The sequence below is a fragment of the Cnephaeus nilssonii genome, assembly GCF_951640355.1.
Source record: "Cnephaeus nilssonii genome assembly, chromosome: 20".
Classification (NCBI taxonomy): Eukaryota; Metazoa; Chordata; class Mammalia; order Chiroptera; family Vespertilionidae; genus Cnephaeus; species Cnephaeus nilssonii.
In genome coordinates this window covers 1,762,223-1,779,075 of record NC_137091.1, presented here as the reverse complement: position 1 = coordinate 1,779,075, position 16,853 = coordinate 1,762,223, and the positions used below count along the sequence as shown (strand labels likewise).

General features: G+C 45.3%; 1 protein-coding gene across 3 annotated transcripts in view; it reads left to right on the top strand.

Annotated features, from left to right (window-relative positions):
• Positions 1-14,038, top strand: part of RSPRY1 (ring finger and SPRY domain containing 1) — a 32,334-nt gene extending 18,296 nt beyond the window's left edge. For all 3 annotated transcript variants that reach the window (XM_079800020.1, XM_079800022.1, XM_079800021.1), the window contains exons 7-15: positions 1,409-1,475; positions 1,886-2,017; positions 3,457-3,572; positions 4,724-4,867; positions 5,156-5,267; positions 7,949-8,051; positions 8,643-8,795; positions 9,686-9,790; positions 12,194-14,038. In XM_079800020.1, coding sequence (XP_079656146.1) covers positions 1,409-1,475; positions 1,886-2,017; positions 3,457-3,572; positions 4,724-4,867; positions 5,156-5,267; positions 7,949-8,051; positions 8,643-8,795; positions 9,686-9,790; positions 12,194-12,290 — 1,029 coding nt within the window. In that variant the 3' untranslated portion in view covers positions 12,291-14,038. The remainder of the gene's footprint in view (positions 1-1,408; positions 1,476-1,885; positions 2,018-3,456; positions 3,573-4,723; positions 4,868-5,155; positions 5,268-7,948; positions 8,052-8,642; positions 8,796-9,685; positions 9,791-12,193) is intronic.
• Positions 14,039-16,853: the final 2,815 nt, after the last annotated feature.

The following is a 16,853-nucleotide window of genomic DNA, read 5'->3' as shown; positions in this document are numbered from 1 at the left end:
GGGATTTGATGTATTGCTGGGGAAGCTTGTGGTTTGCTGTGCCTCTGCTGTCAGACCTCACACTGCTGGGCTGCAGGCTTGACTGGTCTGTATTTTTCAGTTATTTTTGCAGTGAGCTTTGGCCTTCAAAATCTGAAAGACCTCTTTCAGTACTATGTGATGTGGCCTTAAAACACTCAATATTATGTCAGGGAACCACCCTGGGGATACGGAATTGTACACCAGTTCTTTGCCCTCAAGAAGTTTCCTGGTTAGTTGAGGGAACAAAACTACTCAGACAAGACAGTAAGCCTCCGTTTTGTGGCAGGATATGATCAAGGACAAAATCGCTTCCTTCAGACCACGTGCTGCGATTCTGAGGTGATAGGAGGTGGGCACTGTGGGTGGTGCCGGCCGGAGAGTCCTGGGCGACAGGCTTCCTGAGGAAGATGGGACCTCATGGGCCACACGGTGAGGTTAGGAGTTGATGGTGCACACGGAGAAAAAGTGAGTTTCTGGGCTAGCGGCACATCACTGCAGAGCCCACAGATAGACAAGACCGTGTTGCTGGCACATTACAGAGAATGGTCTGCTTGGAAGACAGCGTTCAGAGACAGGAGGACATAGACTGAGTAGCCAGAGGGGAGGGCCGAGGGCCCAAAAGCCAGGCAGTGGGGCATGAAGCAGGGTGCTGAGCAGGCTTGTACCAGGGCAGGGTGGTGGTTATATGAGCTTTGCAGAACCTAGTTGGGCGCCAGGGAAGGAGTGGCCTTGTTGGGTGTCCTGGAGCGCCGAGTAGCTGTGTGGAAGCATGGCTGTGAGATGTGATGGTAAGCAGGTAGACCTTTCCTTCTAGGTGAGCTCATGGCACTGAATGAGATGTAACTGAAAGAGCTCACTGGCGTTCCCACCTGCCATCAGCATGTGGCATCCTTTCAGAGAACAGATGAAAAACTAAGCCACTAGTTGTTAATTTCATTATTATTTTAGAACCCAGCAATGATGAATTGTTCCTTTTAGGGTGCTGAATAAAAAGTCATTTTTTGCTATAATTCTAGGTTTCTGTTTGGCTTGCTTAAATGAATGTAAGAATCAGTATTATTTTATTTAATAAAGCCCTAATATATGTAAATGCTACTAAGTAAAATAACATAGTGCATTTAACCAGATACTTCTGAAATTTCCATAACTCTAAGCGAACCCTGTAACCTTAAGAAAATAACATAAGCCTTGAAGAGACTCTGTCTGGTTCTTCATTACTAACAGTATTGGCAAAGGGATAATGGAGGCCTGGAATGAGGAAAACTTTCCTGACTGCTCCAACAAAAACCTAGCACATATTGGGTAAGAAGAGGAAGTTGATAACTTGCCGCCTCTGCAGGGAATGATGTTTTTGTTTTTTGTTTTTTTATCTTTTGTTGTCTTTCAGAAGTTACAGTCCCACCCCACAGTCATGCTTTTTGCACTTATCGCACTGGAAAAGTTTGCACAGACAAGTAGGTATAGTGACTTCTTGCACTAATGATCTTATGTATCGGTTGTTAAAAATCTGATTTTTCTCAGTTACTGGGTGAGTTTACGCTTGGAACCCCATGGAACATGCATACATCCTGTTTTTGTCTGTGTAGACACCTCAAGGCCAGTGAGATGTACCAGGGACAAAGGCAAGAAAGAGGTTCTCACCTGAGAATCAAAACTTGGTGACCATGATTACCCACTTTTTGTAGCTAAAAAGTTAGCGATGAGGTTGCTACTTTCTAGAAAATAGCAGACAGAGCTCTTGAGCTGTGTCATTATTCTAGTCTCCAAGTTCTCTACCTCTCCTCACTCCTTCCCACCACTAATCTGTCCAGCGAATCATCTTACTCTTTCATGATCCATTCAAGGTTTACGTCTTTCCAAACAGGTGAAAATAAGTTGACTATCTCTGAATCCAGCATTAGTAACCGGCTTGTCACGTTGGAGTCCTGGACCCATGATCCCGATTATCTGAAACGTCAAGTTGGTTTCTGTGCCCAGTGGAGCTTAGACAATCTCTGTAAGTTTCCATTTCCAAACCCACTTCTTTTTTTCTTTTTTTAACACATTTTTATTGATTTCAGAGAGGAAGAGAGAGAGAAAGACAGAAACATCAATGATGAGAGAGAATCATTGATTGGCTGCCTCCTGCACGCCCCCTACTAGGGAGGGATCGAGCTCGCAACCCAGGCATGTGCCCTTGACCAGAATTAAACCTGGGACTTTTCAGTCTGCAGGCCTATGCTCTATCCACTGAGCCAAACCAGTTGGGGCCCAAACCTTTTTCTTACGTAGGATCACTGGCCTTCAGTTTGTAACAGTGAGCATGAGTCTTTCCTGTAAGGACCTCTACTTGTAGGTTGGCTACATTCCAGCAGAAACATGCTGAGGGGCCCTTCAGACAGGAAGGATAGGGAATGCTTCTGGTTCCAGCACCTCCCCTTGTAAAACTTTACTGCTGCCCCGTTTCCTGCTGCATCAAGGCCGTTAATCAGATGGCACTGCGTGATCGACTCTTCCCAGCGCACACTGTCTCCTGCTGTCCTACAAGCAGGTCCCCATCGTTCCTACCTCTGGGCCTGTTCCCTCACTAGGCATTCCCTCTCTTTACTCTTCTCTCTGTCCCATCTTGGCTCTTCAAAACTCAAGTCATGGCCCAGCTGGCATGGCTCAGTGGTTGAGCAATGACCTATGAACCAGGAGGTCACGGTTCAATTCCGAACCCTGGTCAGGGCACATGCCCAGGTTGCAGGCTTGATCCCCAGTAGGGGGCGTGCAGGAGGCAACCGGTCAATGATTCTCTCTCATCATTGATGTTTCTATCTTTCCCTTTCCCTCTCTGAAATCAATAAAAATATATTTTAAAAAAATATTTAAAAAAAAACACCAAAAACCTCAAGTCATGTCTTACCTACACAACAGGGTTGCTCCTGAGTTTTCTGTCCTCCTCCAAGGGCGGCTAGAATAAGACGTTTTCCCAGTCGCTCCTCACTCCCCAGCCACAGTGAGCACTGCGCAGCAGCGCCGTTGGACACGTAGCCCCTGCTGCTGCCGCACGTTGTGGGGCTGGCTCAGCGCGCAGCCTGTGTCCTGCCAGTCAAAGAATAATTCTGAACACACAGTTCAGGTTTTGTTGCGTATAAAATACAGGCAGACATCTTTTCATTGCACTGGGAAGCCGGAAGGTTCATGTGACTTGCTTTATTGCAATACTTTATTGCCGTGTCGGGAGCAGAACCCACAGTGTCTCTGAGGCCTTCCTGTAGTGAATGTGGGGAGCCCAGCGCCGCCCTCCCTAGCGTCATATGGCAGTGTAGCCGCCACGCCGAGGCTGTCCGTCCCCCTCCCAACCTGCCGCTCCCGAGCACCTCCGCCTCTGAGCAGGAATGGCCCTGAGCCACAGCACTAGCTTCTGCCCACCGCAGTGGGGCTTAGAAACATGCACTTTCTCTCCTGCAGTTCTGAAAGAAGGTCGGCAGCTGACGTATGAGAAAGTGGACTTGAGTAGCATCAGGGCCATGCTGAACAGCAATGATGTCAGCGAGTACCTGAAGATCTCGCCGCATGGCCTGGAGGTAAAGCTGCTGCACATGGGCTCTGGGGGGGAGGGGTACTTTCTTTTCATTTTCATGCCCTGGCTCTGAACGAATGCAATTTCCTGCAGAGGAGACGGACATTTATTTCATTTCAGAGAGTGGTTAGAGGTCCAAGTGGCAGGAGAGAGGGTGTTGGGTATCATTACCTTTTAGATCCCACGTAGTGCTGTACGCATAGGAAGCACCATGATATTTACTGACGGTTTGGTTTAAATATGTCCGTCTTTCATCTCTGCCATGTTATCCAGCTAAAGGCACAAAGGCGGGTGTTTCTAAGAGGCCCTTCCTTGTTGTAGTCCCTGCAGAGCCGCTTGTCTCGGGCTAGCGCTTCCTCTCCTCCCTGTGCCGGAAGTGCTCTGGTCCCGCGAAGGTGGGTGAGAAAGCTGCTTATGTGTAGGCAGGCACCACGGGCACCAGGCGGGTCAAGATGAAAGCTGTTTGCAGAATGGCTGCAGACAGCTCTTCGATCTTCCGTATTGCCAGATGCTTGATGTAGTTTTCTGCTTTCAATTATTTTTAAAATATATATTTTATTGATTTTTTACAGAGAGGAAAGGAGAGGGATAGAGAGCCAGAAACATGGATGAGAGAGAAACATAGATTCAGCTGCCTCTTGCACACCCCCTACTGGGGATGTGCCCGCAACCAAGGTACATGCCCTTGACTGGAATCGAACCCAGGACCCTTCAGTCCGCAGGCCGACGCTCTATCCACTGAGCCACACCGGCTAGGGCTCAATTATTTTTAGATACCGCATCTTATACCCTTCAGTATCCTTCTCTCCCTCCATCAGATCAAGTACGGGTTAAGGCAGTGTTTATGCATTTGTAAAAGATTCTACTGTGAGAGCGAAGCTCTGTAGGTATTTAAAAGTGAAGCCAGGAGCCTTCACTACCTCTTACTGCAGCCATCTTTGAGGACTTCCGGTCCTGCTAGGACTCCCTGGAAGTAAAACTGCGACATGGTGTGTGCTTCACTCGGCTTTGCGCTGTTTGTCACTGAGGTGCACAGAGAAGGAGGCAGTGGCCCCCCAGAAGCTTCCAGAAGGAAAACTCCGCCCCTGAGCTGTCAGTGTCTATGGTGGGCTTCAGGCATTGAGGGGGGCCTGTCTTGCTCTTTGGTTTTGCCAGGCTCGCTGTGATGCCTCCTCTTTTGAAAGTGTGCGTTGCACCTTTTGTGTGGATGCTGGGGTGTGGTACTACGAAGTAACCGTGATTACTTCCGGTGTCATGCAGATCGGATGGGCCACCCGCGACAGCAAATTTCTCAATCATGTGAGTACCCTGAGGACTGCCAGTGGGTGCGGCGGCAGTTTTTGGCTGAGTGGGTGGAGCATTCTTATTTTTCAGATAGGTTTGCACAGGCCCGGGTTGTGGGCTCGATCCCCAGTAGGGGGCGTGCAGGAGGCAGCCCATCAGTGGTTCTCTCTCAGCATTGATGTTTCTGTCTTTCCCTCTCCCTTCCTGTCTGAAATCAATAAAAATATGTTTAAAAAAACAACAACACACTTTCCCCGCAACACGGCAGGCCTTGCTAATCTCCTGGGCCCTGTCTCCCTCCAGGAAGGCTATGGCATTGGGGACGATGAGCACTCCTGTGCTTACGATGGCTGTCGGCAGCTGATTTGGTACAATGCCAGAAGCAAGCCTCACCTGCACCCGTGCTGGAAAGAAGGTACTCATTGCTCTCCATCAGGAAGTCAGTGATTAGGCCAAGACATTACTTATTATGAAGCATCTATTCTGTGGGCCTTAAAATGTTTTAGTGGAAGGATATTCAGTGTGAAGAGGGTTAGTTCGCCTTCATATCCCTGCCGTGGATGGGAAGGTATTCACTTGGTAAATTCACCTCTGGTGGAGCCCTTCCTTCAGCAAAAACGTCTCCGAATATGAAAGTCTTCATTTAGTGGGGAATGATCATCTTATGATTAATGTGAATTCTAGTTTCCTCTCTGGGTATATGTTTTGAATCAAAGCAGCTATGGAGATACTGAAGATACTGAAAGTGTAATGCCAGTTAAATGAGGATATTTTCAGAGACCAGATGGCTGAGGAATAGGCACTGTTCACTGCACACATGCTGGGCACCTCTGGTGCAGCCTTTAAGGGCAGCTTGAGCACTTCCGGCTTCAAACACGTCTGCTCAGCCTCCCTTCTCCAGATAGCAACCTCAGGGATGTGAGGGCGATCTGGCTGCGACATCTGACACCCCATTGATCGCCAGGGTTGATTCGGCTGATCTGGCTGGCTAGGCGGGTGTCCCCCTCCTCCCTCACCGATCCATGTGCGTCCCTCCCGAAGCTGCGCGCTCGGTCGAAGAGGATGACCTTCCCCCCAGAGGAGAGGACTGGTCTTCGGTCAAGGGTATACGAGTAGCTGCGCTCCCCTGCTAGAACCTCCAAACAAGCTCTCAGATAGCAACCTCAGGATGCTGCAGGGGACTCAGGCTTCCAGAAACTTCGTCATGGCTTTAGGATGTTTGTAGAATGTATCTTAGCAACAGTATGATCTTTTTCACCCCATTCCATTTTTGTTCCATCCACTCTGCAGTATCTAAGACCCTGGACCCATGAAAACATTTATTAGTGAAAGATTCAAGCAGGAAGTCAGAGCCACACAGTTGGTTTGTTAAACACTCAGATGGAGGGATCTAAGGTTATTGAGTCTTTTCACTAAAAAATGAAAAGACTGGCTAAATACAGTGAAAACAAGCTTTCCCTGCCATAGCACCATGCACTGGAGGGCGATATTCTCAGGGGCCTCCTGGTGCTGTGCACCAACCCTCCCCCACCCCCACTCCCAACACACACACACACACACACACACACACACACACGCACGCACGCACGCACGCAGGTTCTGAAGACATAGCATCAAATGGTAGGGGATGGAGCCTCTGCAAATATGTTATCCCCAGCATTAGAGCTAGATAGGGGATATATCCAGCTCCTTCTCCAAGCCTTCTCTCTCTCAGTTTCCTGCCCCAGGCTGCATTATAAATGTAAACTGAATTTTCAGGCATGCTAAGAAAGCAGGAAATTGACCCCTGCCATGCAGGGACAGCTACACTTAAGTAACTAAAGTGATAGTAGAGGGGAAAAAAAGCCTTAAAAGTCAAACATAGGCCTTCATTTGAATGGCTTGCAGGTTCTTAAAGAAGGAATATAAAACTTCATTTAACAGAACATAAGATAGAGGCACTGTCTACAAAGACTGTGTAATTTGTTTTTTGTTTTTTTAATAATTTTACAAAGGATTACTGAAGTAATGTGTTTATTATCAAATTTTGGAAAATAGAGGAGGGAAGCAAAATGAAACTTAAAATCCCTTGTAATTCCACCATCCAGAGATATTTTAAAAACCCCTTAAAATTTGGTGTAAATATGTTACATAATTGTACTTATTAATCAATACCTCAAGGTTGGATAATTACATTTTAACCTTTTAAAATTACTATTATAGAAAAATATGAACCATTTTGGATTTTCTCAGGATAAATGCTTAAAGTGGAACTTCTGGTAAGGGGGATAAAGAATTTCATTTTGTAAATGTTTTGCTCTATATTATCAGATTATCCTCTACTAGCAGTGAGTGTCTGTTTTTCTTACCATCATTGTATAATTTCATGTGTTCACCTTTAACAACTTAAAAAGCAAAAACTTGTCCAGCTGGTGTGACTCATGGTGAGCGTCGAGCTATGAACCAGGAGGTCATGGTTCAATTCCCAGTCAGGGCACATGCCCAGGTTGCAGGCTTGATCCCCAATGTGGAGTGTGCAGGAGGGAGCCAATCAATCATTCTCTCTCATCATTGATGTTTCTCTCTCTCCCTCTCCCTTCCTCTCTGAAATCTAATAATAAAATTCTAATATGCTAATTAGACTGAACAGCAGAACGACCTTCCTGACATCATTCCAGATGTCCTTCCGGAAAACCTTCCTGATGAAGCCATGGCGTTGGGAGCAGAGGCAGAGGCGGTTAGGGGCACTCAGCCAGGCAGGCAGAGTGCTTAGGGGCGATCAGGCAGGCAGGCAAGTGGTTAGGGGCAATCAGGCAGGCAGGTGAGTGGTTAGGGGTGATCAGGCGGGCAGGCAAGCAATTAAGAGCCAGCGGTCCCAGATTGCGAGAGGGGTGTCTGACCAGATCGGGCCTAAACTGTCAGTCAGACATCCCCTGAGGGGTCCCGGATTGCAAGAGGGTGCAGCCTGGGCTAAAGGACACACACACACCCCACCCCCACCCCCATGCACGAATTTCATGCACCGGGCCTCTAGTATATATATAAAACCCTGAGACACTTAGCAGAATCCCAGTGGTATACACCCTCATCCTAACAGTGCTTTGCTTTATCCTGCAGGAGATACGGTAGGATTTCTGTTAGACTTGAATGAAAAGCAAATGATCTTCTTTTTAAATGGCAACCAGCTGCCTCCTGAGAAGCAAGTCTTTTCGTCTACTGTGTAAGTAGCTTTTCCCATTCAAAAACTTGAGGACATGGCCAGAATGCACTTTTTTTAAAAAAAAATTAAGAGTTATTCTGAGAAAGCTCATTTTTAAAATTTTTATCTTATTTATTTTCTTTAATATATTTTTATTGATTTCAGAGAGGGAGAGGGGGAGAGAGATAGAAACATCAATGATGAGAATCAGTGACCCACTGACTCCTGAATTCCCACCACTGGGGATCAAGCCTGCAACCCGGGCATGTGTCCTGACCTGGAATCTAACCTTGACCTCCTGCTTCATAGGTCAATGCTCAACCACTGAGCACACAGCCAGGCCAGAATGTACTTTTTTCCAGAAAAAAAAAAAAAATTGTCCATTTATATAGTCAGGTGTGATGGGAAACCATTTTATTTCAAGTAATTGGGGACCCATTTGATCATACCTAAAGTTACCTCAAAGTTTGGCATAGGGAAGATAAGGGCAGGAGATCCTGTCCCCCTTTACGCTAGGATGTGACTCATTCCAACTTCTGAAAACCACTTCACATGTGAGCGTTGCTTTGTTTTTATGAATTTTCTTGACCTCTTGCTTATTTTTTTCTGTAGATCTGGATTTTTTGCTGCAGCTAGTTTCATGTCATATCAACAATGTGAGTTCAATTTTGGAGCAAAACCATTTAAATATCCACCATCTATGAAATTTAGCACTTTTAATGACTACGCCTTCCTAAGAGCTGAAGAGAAAATCATTTTGCCAAGGTAAGGAGTCTACAGACCAGCTCCAGACTGCCTCGTGTGTCTCATGAGAAATTATAACCGTTTCTAAAAGGCTTCTTTCAGCTTCATACAAATATGAAGCTTCATACTCAGGTTTTTTTAAAAACCTGAGTAAAATGGCAACTTCCTAGGAAATATAAAGTACCAAAACACATCCCAGAAGAGATAGAAACAAAACAATTATTACAAAATTAATTTAAAGAAATCAAGAGCTATGGTCCCAGAAAGCACCAGACCCAGGTGGTTTCACCGGAGAACTCCACCAAATATTTGGGCAACAGATCACTTCACTGCTATTTAAAATGTTGCAGAACCCAGAAGGAAAGAGCACTTCCAAATCAGTGTTCTGAGCTGACGAATATTGGGTATAAAAATCAGACAGTATCACACATTGCACATACACCAAGAAAACCTGCAAGGAGGGGCCAGGTCCTAGGGTTGGCAGGTACAGGATGGTTACCATTTAACATTTACAGTGACTGGAGGTTGTATGTGGGCAACAAGATAACTCGGAGGAGTTGCAGATGCTCCACCCAGGGGTTAGAAAAGAAGATTACTCTTCTTAACATTTCTAATTCTGGTATCCCAGATGCCTAAGAACATGGACAGGGCTAACTAAGGTAAAGGTTAACCTTTTCCTGAGGAATTGACGTGACTACCTACGGTGACCTGCCCAGTGAGGAATTTATGATCAGCTCATCCTGTGGGATAGTCAGTCACTACCTGTCAGTCCTGCTCTGTGGCCCTGAGCGGGTCATGTCTGCCGTGTAGCCCCTTTCATTCACAACACACACACACAGCATTTTCAAAGCATTTCCTGGGCCTCACTGCTCACGGGCCCACTTCTCTGACACGCTGTGTTTCCCACTCAGGCACAGGCGTCTTGCTCTGTTGAAGCAAGTCAGTATCCGGGAAAACTGCTGCTCCCTGTGTTGCGATGAGGTAGCAGACACACAGTTGAAGCCATGTGGACACAGGTAAGAGGGCTTGTGTGATTAGTTCCTGTTTTGTACGTTACATTAGGCAGTTTCATCGTGTCCTTGAATTGATTTTAGAGTGTCCAGTTTCATAGCTGTTCATCAAGTTCACTGTGTTAAAGTGGGCTAAATCAGGAACTCAATTGGGCAAGCAGTGCATGGCTGTCTCCAAAAACGTACCTGAAATAGAAGCAGCTGCTTAATACCGAAGGCCTTTGTTTTCTCAATAGTTTTCACATCACAAAATGTGAAACGTTTAATGCTATTTATGAGCTTCGTGGGCAGTCCCTCTTTGTTGTAGAGCCTCCTCATATATTTATTATTTATACTCCTAACCATTGAGCAGGCAGGGCCTCCCTGCTGTCTAACCAAACATCAGTTGTCTGAAATGGACTCAGAGAGCAGCCTAGACCCTATAGAACAGAGTGGCCAAACATCAGCAAGATCAGCAAGTAGGACAGTCCCCAAGAATGCCATCCCCGCAGGGTTAGGAAGGGGTTGGCAGTGTGCGGGCCCAGGCATGCATGCTGACTGTATGTGAGCAGCTCCCTGTAATTCAGCACAGCCCGTAGCCTACCTTGCTCTTATGTTTGACGTAACTTTAGCCACCAGGCCTCCCAGGGTCTAGAGCAGTGATGGCTAACCTATGACACGCGTGTCAGCACTGACACGCATAGCCATTTCTGATGACACGCGGCCGCTGAGGCGGCCGCATGCCGAGGATGAAACATTTGCTGCTCCTGAGGATGAAACATTTTGTGAAATCATGTTTTTTCCTCAAAGTGACACACTACCCGAGTTATGCTCAGTTTTTTGGCGAAGTCTGACACACCAAGCTCAGAAGGTTGCCCATCACTGGCCTAGAGCCTGGAGTGATGGACCCGTTTGTCACCTCTAGGTGTGCCTCAGCCTGGCCCTGACTCTGCCTCTATTCCTCTGCTGTCTTTTGAGATGTGTTATCTAACGGCAGTTAACCCTACCAGACCTGAGGCCCTGAACCTAACTGTCCCCTTAAACCACACAAAGTCAATTCAAACACATGGGGGAAGACATTTGCAATGGCTAACCATGAGGTTTGACCACGATTGGTTGGTTATTTTTAGTTTGTGACGCATTTTTTTCACATACTAGGCAAAGTACCGAAAATTAGGTACAGTGGTATAGCGGCAGATTCGGAAATTACCGAAAAATCAGTACAGCAGTCTGGTAGGGAAAGTGTATTCAATGTACCTCATTTCACCCTTTTCTGTACCAGTCTCTCTTCTGAAAGAAGGGTACAGTGGCTCCAGCTATGGTTGCTCCTTGATATCTACTCTGCAGCCAAGAATTCCTCACTTTGAGGTTTTAGTTATCAGGGCCTCACAGGCAGTGCAGAGTTTAAAGGTTGGGTATCTCAATACCCTTTTTGATCTTTGCTCCGTAAGAATATTAAGATCCCAAACAAACAGCAGGATCTGGTCTTTTATATACTAGTATATACTAGAGGCCCGGTGCACAAAATTCGTGCACTGGGGTAGGGTGGGCCCCTCAGCCCGGCCTGCGCCCTCTCACAGTCCAGGAGCTCTCAGGAGATGTCTGACTGCCACAGAGCCATGAGCTGGGAGCCCAGCTTCTGGCTGAGCTGCGTTCCCCGCTATGGGAGCACACTGACTACCAGGGGGCAGCTCCTGCATTGAGCGTCTGCCCCCTGGTGGTCAGTGCACATCATAGTGACTGGTTGACCAGTCAACTGTCTGCCCCTTGGTGGTCAGTGCATGTCATAGCAAGCTGTTGAATGGCCTTAGCATATTCTCATATTACACTTTGATTGGTTGAACAGCTGACCAGATGACCGGACACTTAGCATATTATGCTTTTATTATAGAGGATATATATTGATTGATTGATTTCAGAGAGGAAGGGAGAGAAAGAGAAGGATATAAACATCAGTGATGAGAGAGAATCATTGATCGGCTGCCTTCTGCACGCCCCTCAATGGGGATGGAGCCCGAAACCTGGGCAGGTGTCCCGACTGGGAATCAAGCCATGACCTCTTGGTTTATAGGTCGATGCTCAACCACTGAGCCACACCAGTCGGGCCAGGATCTGGTCTTACTCATCTCTGTGTTCTTGGGCCCTCTCAGTGGTTTTTGCACATAATAAGGGCTCATGAATGAAGGCTGAAATCTAAAAACTTAGAACCAGCTATCTTAAATATGAGCACAGCTTCCTCAATAGACAAATCCAAAACAGGTTAGAGGAGGAAATGAGAGGGAGACTTGTTATTTACTTATACATGTGCTTCATTTTATTAGCCGTGAATTATTACTCTTTCAATTAACAAGCTTGTTAACATTTTTGATCACATCAGTCAGTCTGGCCTCTTGATGCGTTGACCTAACCAGTGTTTGTCTTTCTCCACAGTGACCTGTGCATGAATTGTGCCTTGCAACTGGAGACCTGCCCATTGTGTCGGAAAGAAATAGTGTCTAGAGTCAGACAGATCTCTCATATTTCATGACACTCAGGAAGAGGCATCACGGACTTATTTCTACTCAATTCCAGCCAGTGTGGAAAAGAAAAAGAAAAAACCCATCTCTAATCAGTTGTACGCACATTGAAACTTAGAGCCATGGCCAGATTTTATGCTAAAAATGGTAGTTTGTCAAAGACAAAATTCTCTTAGAATCTAACCCAACTTGCCAGCCCTGAGAAATTCCTTTCAAGGCCAAGGAAAGCTGAATGCTAACAAGTGAGGCCTGTGGTACTTCCATGAAAACGATAGGGGATAGCACCCTCGCGAGTGCTGGGACCACACCGGGTTTCTCCCTGTTGGGTTCGTTGGATTGTTTAACACAGGATGTTTTGTCTCATATTCTGAAGTTTTATTTGGACAGAAGGTCATTATGGAGGAGTGAACGGCAGCATTTCTGGGTTGAGTATAACTTCCCGTTGGTCAGAGATAGCGGTGTGTTAAGTGTGGCTACTGCACTGTAAAACTTGAATCTATAATATAAACTAGAACCACACAGGTCAATGCTACGAGCAATTTGGATAGCCTGAAAGAAGGTGCACAGACTGTAGAAAAACCCCAAATTTTTGATATTTCAGTGATTCCAAAGAACATTCTAGTTTTTTTTAACTGCAGAAAATCGGTGGTATTTTCACATTCATGGTGTTTCTATCCAACTTCAGTACCCACATTTCGTGAGGAAAACATGTTTTAACAATGCAGGATGAATTCTTAAATTAATTGCAATGTTTGACTGGAGAAAATTTGGTATTTAAGGTATTTTTAAGGTACCATCAAATCAGGTTTTTTGGTTAAAAAAATTGTTTTTAATCAGTATTGTTTTTGAAAGTAGCATACTCTGAAACTCTTGAACTAACAGTCTCAAAAACTCTTAGAAGACAGTCTGAGAGCACGTATTCCTGTTGTTTTAAATAAATAACATGTTTTGAATGGTAAATTCAATCATGGATTGCTGACTATATCTTCATCAAAAGTGTTACTCCCTCTCAGGGTCTCTGGTGAAGACCTTCAAGAGTTTGGTTTTTTTCTCCCAGAAAATTGGAAGGTAGAATTGTAAATTCCTAGAATTTACTTTATAATGGTGTACCTCAGCAGCTGCCTTTCAATTTATGCCAAGTCCTTACTGAGTTTATACTTGAATAGTAAATATGTCTTCTGAATTTTACAGTGTCTTAAACTCAATGCACATTTTTTTCTTCCTTCCCCACCCTTTTTTGTTTGTAGTTCATTAAAATGTCCTCTCACAGTGCTGGTTTCCTTCCTGGCCGTACTTGTTGGGGTGCTGGATTTTTCCCATGTCTTTAGTCTTCCATAAATTCAAAAATATATATAAATATAAATATATATATATATATGTTCTCTTCTTTAGCTTGTGGTGAATACAGTAATTTGCATTGAAGAAATAAAACATTTATTGCCCTTTTTTAACTAAGATTTTACAACTTTCATTGGTCGCTGCTCCTAAAGTTCTAAGACAGCATATTCTCAGGTGTAAGGGCTACTCCCTGAGTAGGAGAGAATCACGTATTAGAATTAAGAAGCGATTGCCGAAGCCGGTTTGGCTCAGTGGATGGAGCGTCGGCCTGCGGACTGAAAGGTCCCAGGTTCGATTCCGGTCAAGGGCATGTACCTTGGTTGCGGGCACATCCCCAGTGGGGGGTGTGCAGGAGGCAGCTGATCGATGTTTCTCTCTCATTGATATTTCTAACTCTCTATCCCTCTCCCTTCCTCTCTGTAAAAAATCAATAAAATATATTAAGGAAAAATAAAAAAGAATTAAGAAGCGAGGTTAATCACTGTCCATCCAGCAAATCTTTATTCTGGGCACTTTGTATACAAAACAGATCTGTTCATGGAGCTTGCGTACATCTGGTGGTGGGAAGAAGACCACTGAGCAACACCAGCCGGGCTACTTTTCTAATTCTTCTAGACCATAATAAAGCAAGGATTTCAATATTAAATTATTCAGGATGGAAGCAAAGTTGTAATTTAGGAGTTGCTTCAAAGGGAAAGACATTTACTCCACATAGAAGAGAAAAGAATTACCAAGCTATGTGGAAGAAGGTAAACAAGGATCTATATTCTGTGTGGCCTGTAAGCATTTTAAGAGAAATGGAAAACGAGGCTTTTACTAATATATTGTACCAGAGAGAACAATATGTAATGTATATGTTTTTAAATTTTATGACTTGTGTATTGTCAAGTCATTTGCATTAGATTGTTTTTTACCCTCGCCGGAGGATATGTTTTATTGATTTTAGAAAGAGATCATGTGAGAGAGAAGCATCAATGGGTTGCCTCCCGCATGGGCCCTCAACGGGTATTGAACTCTCAGCCTTTTGGTGCACAGGACAGCACTACAACCAACTGAGCCACCGGGCCAGACATGTAACTTATATTTTTTTATTTCCCGGAAATACGCCCAGGATTCCAGACAGCCGGAAAAAAAAATGTTTCTAATGAATTGCCACCTTTTTTGAATGATACTGATAAAGCAAGGTAAAGTCCTGATGCCATTAGCTGAATGCCAGGAAACAGCGATTCAGTGACAGAAACAATTTCACTTGCAGAAAATGGTATTTCATAAATTTCAACCATCTCGAATATGTATCCATGGAAACTAACTATGATCACTCTTCTAAATATTGTACTTTTTTTTGCTACTCCAATTATTAATACCCACGATCAAAGGATTTAATATGGAAAACGTTTAATATATTCAAGTAAATGTATTTTTCTACAAAAAGGCCACCATTCAGGTTTTTCCCCCAGAAAAGTATCATGTTCTGATTTCCAGTATTGTTTGACAAGTCGGGGATTGGGGCCCTATATAGGGCATGATGAGTGAAACGGGAGTGAGCCTCCTCTCAGATTCCAGCGCCGTAATGTCACTTCCCACAAGTATGCAAGTACTTCCAAGCCTGGGTTTCCTGATCTATAAAATTGAGATGATGGAGTGTTTCTTTTATTTTTATTTATTTTTTACATATGTTTTTATTGATTTCAGAGAGAAAGGGAGCAGGAGAGAGAAGAAACATCAGTGATGAGAATCATTGATTGGCTGCCTCCTGCACGCCCCACGCTGGGGATCAAACCCACTACCGAGCATATGGTCTGACCGGAATCCAGTCGTGACCTCCTGATCCATAGGTCAACATTCAACCACGGAGCCACACTGCCCGCCATGGAGTGTTTCTTTTTTTCCTTTTAAAATATAATTTTATTGATTTTAGAGGGAGAGAGAGAGAGAAACATCAATGATGAGAGAGAATCATGGATCGGCTGCCTCCCGCACATTCCCTCCTGGGGATCAAACCCGCAACCAGGGCATGTGCCCTTGACCAAAATCGAACCTGGGACCCTTCCGTCCACAGGCTGACGCTCCGTCCACTGAGCCAAACCTGCCAGGTTTGGAGTGTTTCTTTTAAATCATAGTTTCAAGTATTTCACTTTTTTTATGCACTTCTATTGGATTCTTTGGGTTAACACTGGTTAACAAAATTATTCAGGTTTCAGGTGCACAATTCCACAACACACCATCTGCACACTGTGCTGTGTGTTCTTCCCAAGTCAAGTCTCCTTTCATCACCATTCACGCCCCCCATACTCTTCTCCCTCTCCCCCCCCCCCTTCAGATAGTTCAAGTTCTTGGCATTCCTCCCATCTACAAATGGGATTTATGTCCCCGCCCTTAAACGTGGGGGGCTCGGTGCCTGCCTGACCCATAGACGTCAGTCAAAGTGGTACTGTGCCAAATTCCTCGGCCCAGGCCTCTAAGTGACTAGCAGCTTCCACTTCCTGTCTCTTGAGGTATTTGCTCTTGGACCCAGCCTCCATGGTGTGAGAAAAACCAAGGGAAGACCTGCGTGGAGAGGAACTGCGATCCCTCCACCCCAACCCTTTAACCACCATCCACACGGAGCTCCCAGCCAAGAGCCATGTGAGTGAGCTTCTGGGAAGAGGCCCTTCCACCTCCCCGAATGAGGAGCGGAGCAGAGACCAGCTGTCCCTACCAAGTCCTGCCCAAAGTGCAGATTAGTGAGCAAAACAGTTGTTTTAAGCCACTAAGAGTTTTGGGTGGTTTGTAACCGTGATAGATGACCAGAACAGATGAAATCGTTTCCTCCTCCGCTCTGATCCCATACAGGATTTAGCAGTAGAAAGGGTGGGCAGGCCTGGCCGGGGTAGCTCAGTGGTTGAGCCTCAACCTATCACCCAGGAGCTCACGGCTGCGGGCTCTATCCCCAGTAGGGGGCGTGCAGGAGGTAGCAGACCAATGATGATTCTCTGTCATTGATGTTTCTCTCTCTCTTCCTCTCCCTTCCTCCCTGAAATCAATTTAAAAAAATTTTTTAAAGAAAGAAAGGGTGGGCAAGTTCATTTAGTCCAAAGGAAATAAGTGGTTTATAGAGAAAGTAGGTCCTGAGGAAATTGGCTGAGTTTGCTTTGAGCAGCGTGGCCAGTGCTTGACAAACAGAGCTCGGCCGGTTATTCAGCGGATCTGTTCGGACGCCTGGCTTCTCTTTGTGCTCCGCAGAGTTAGTGCCTCTG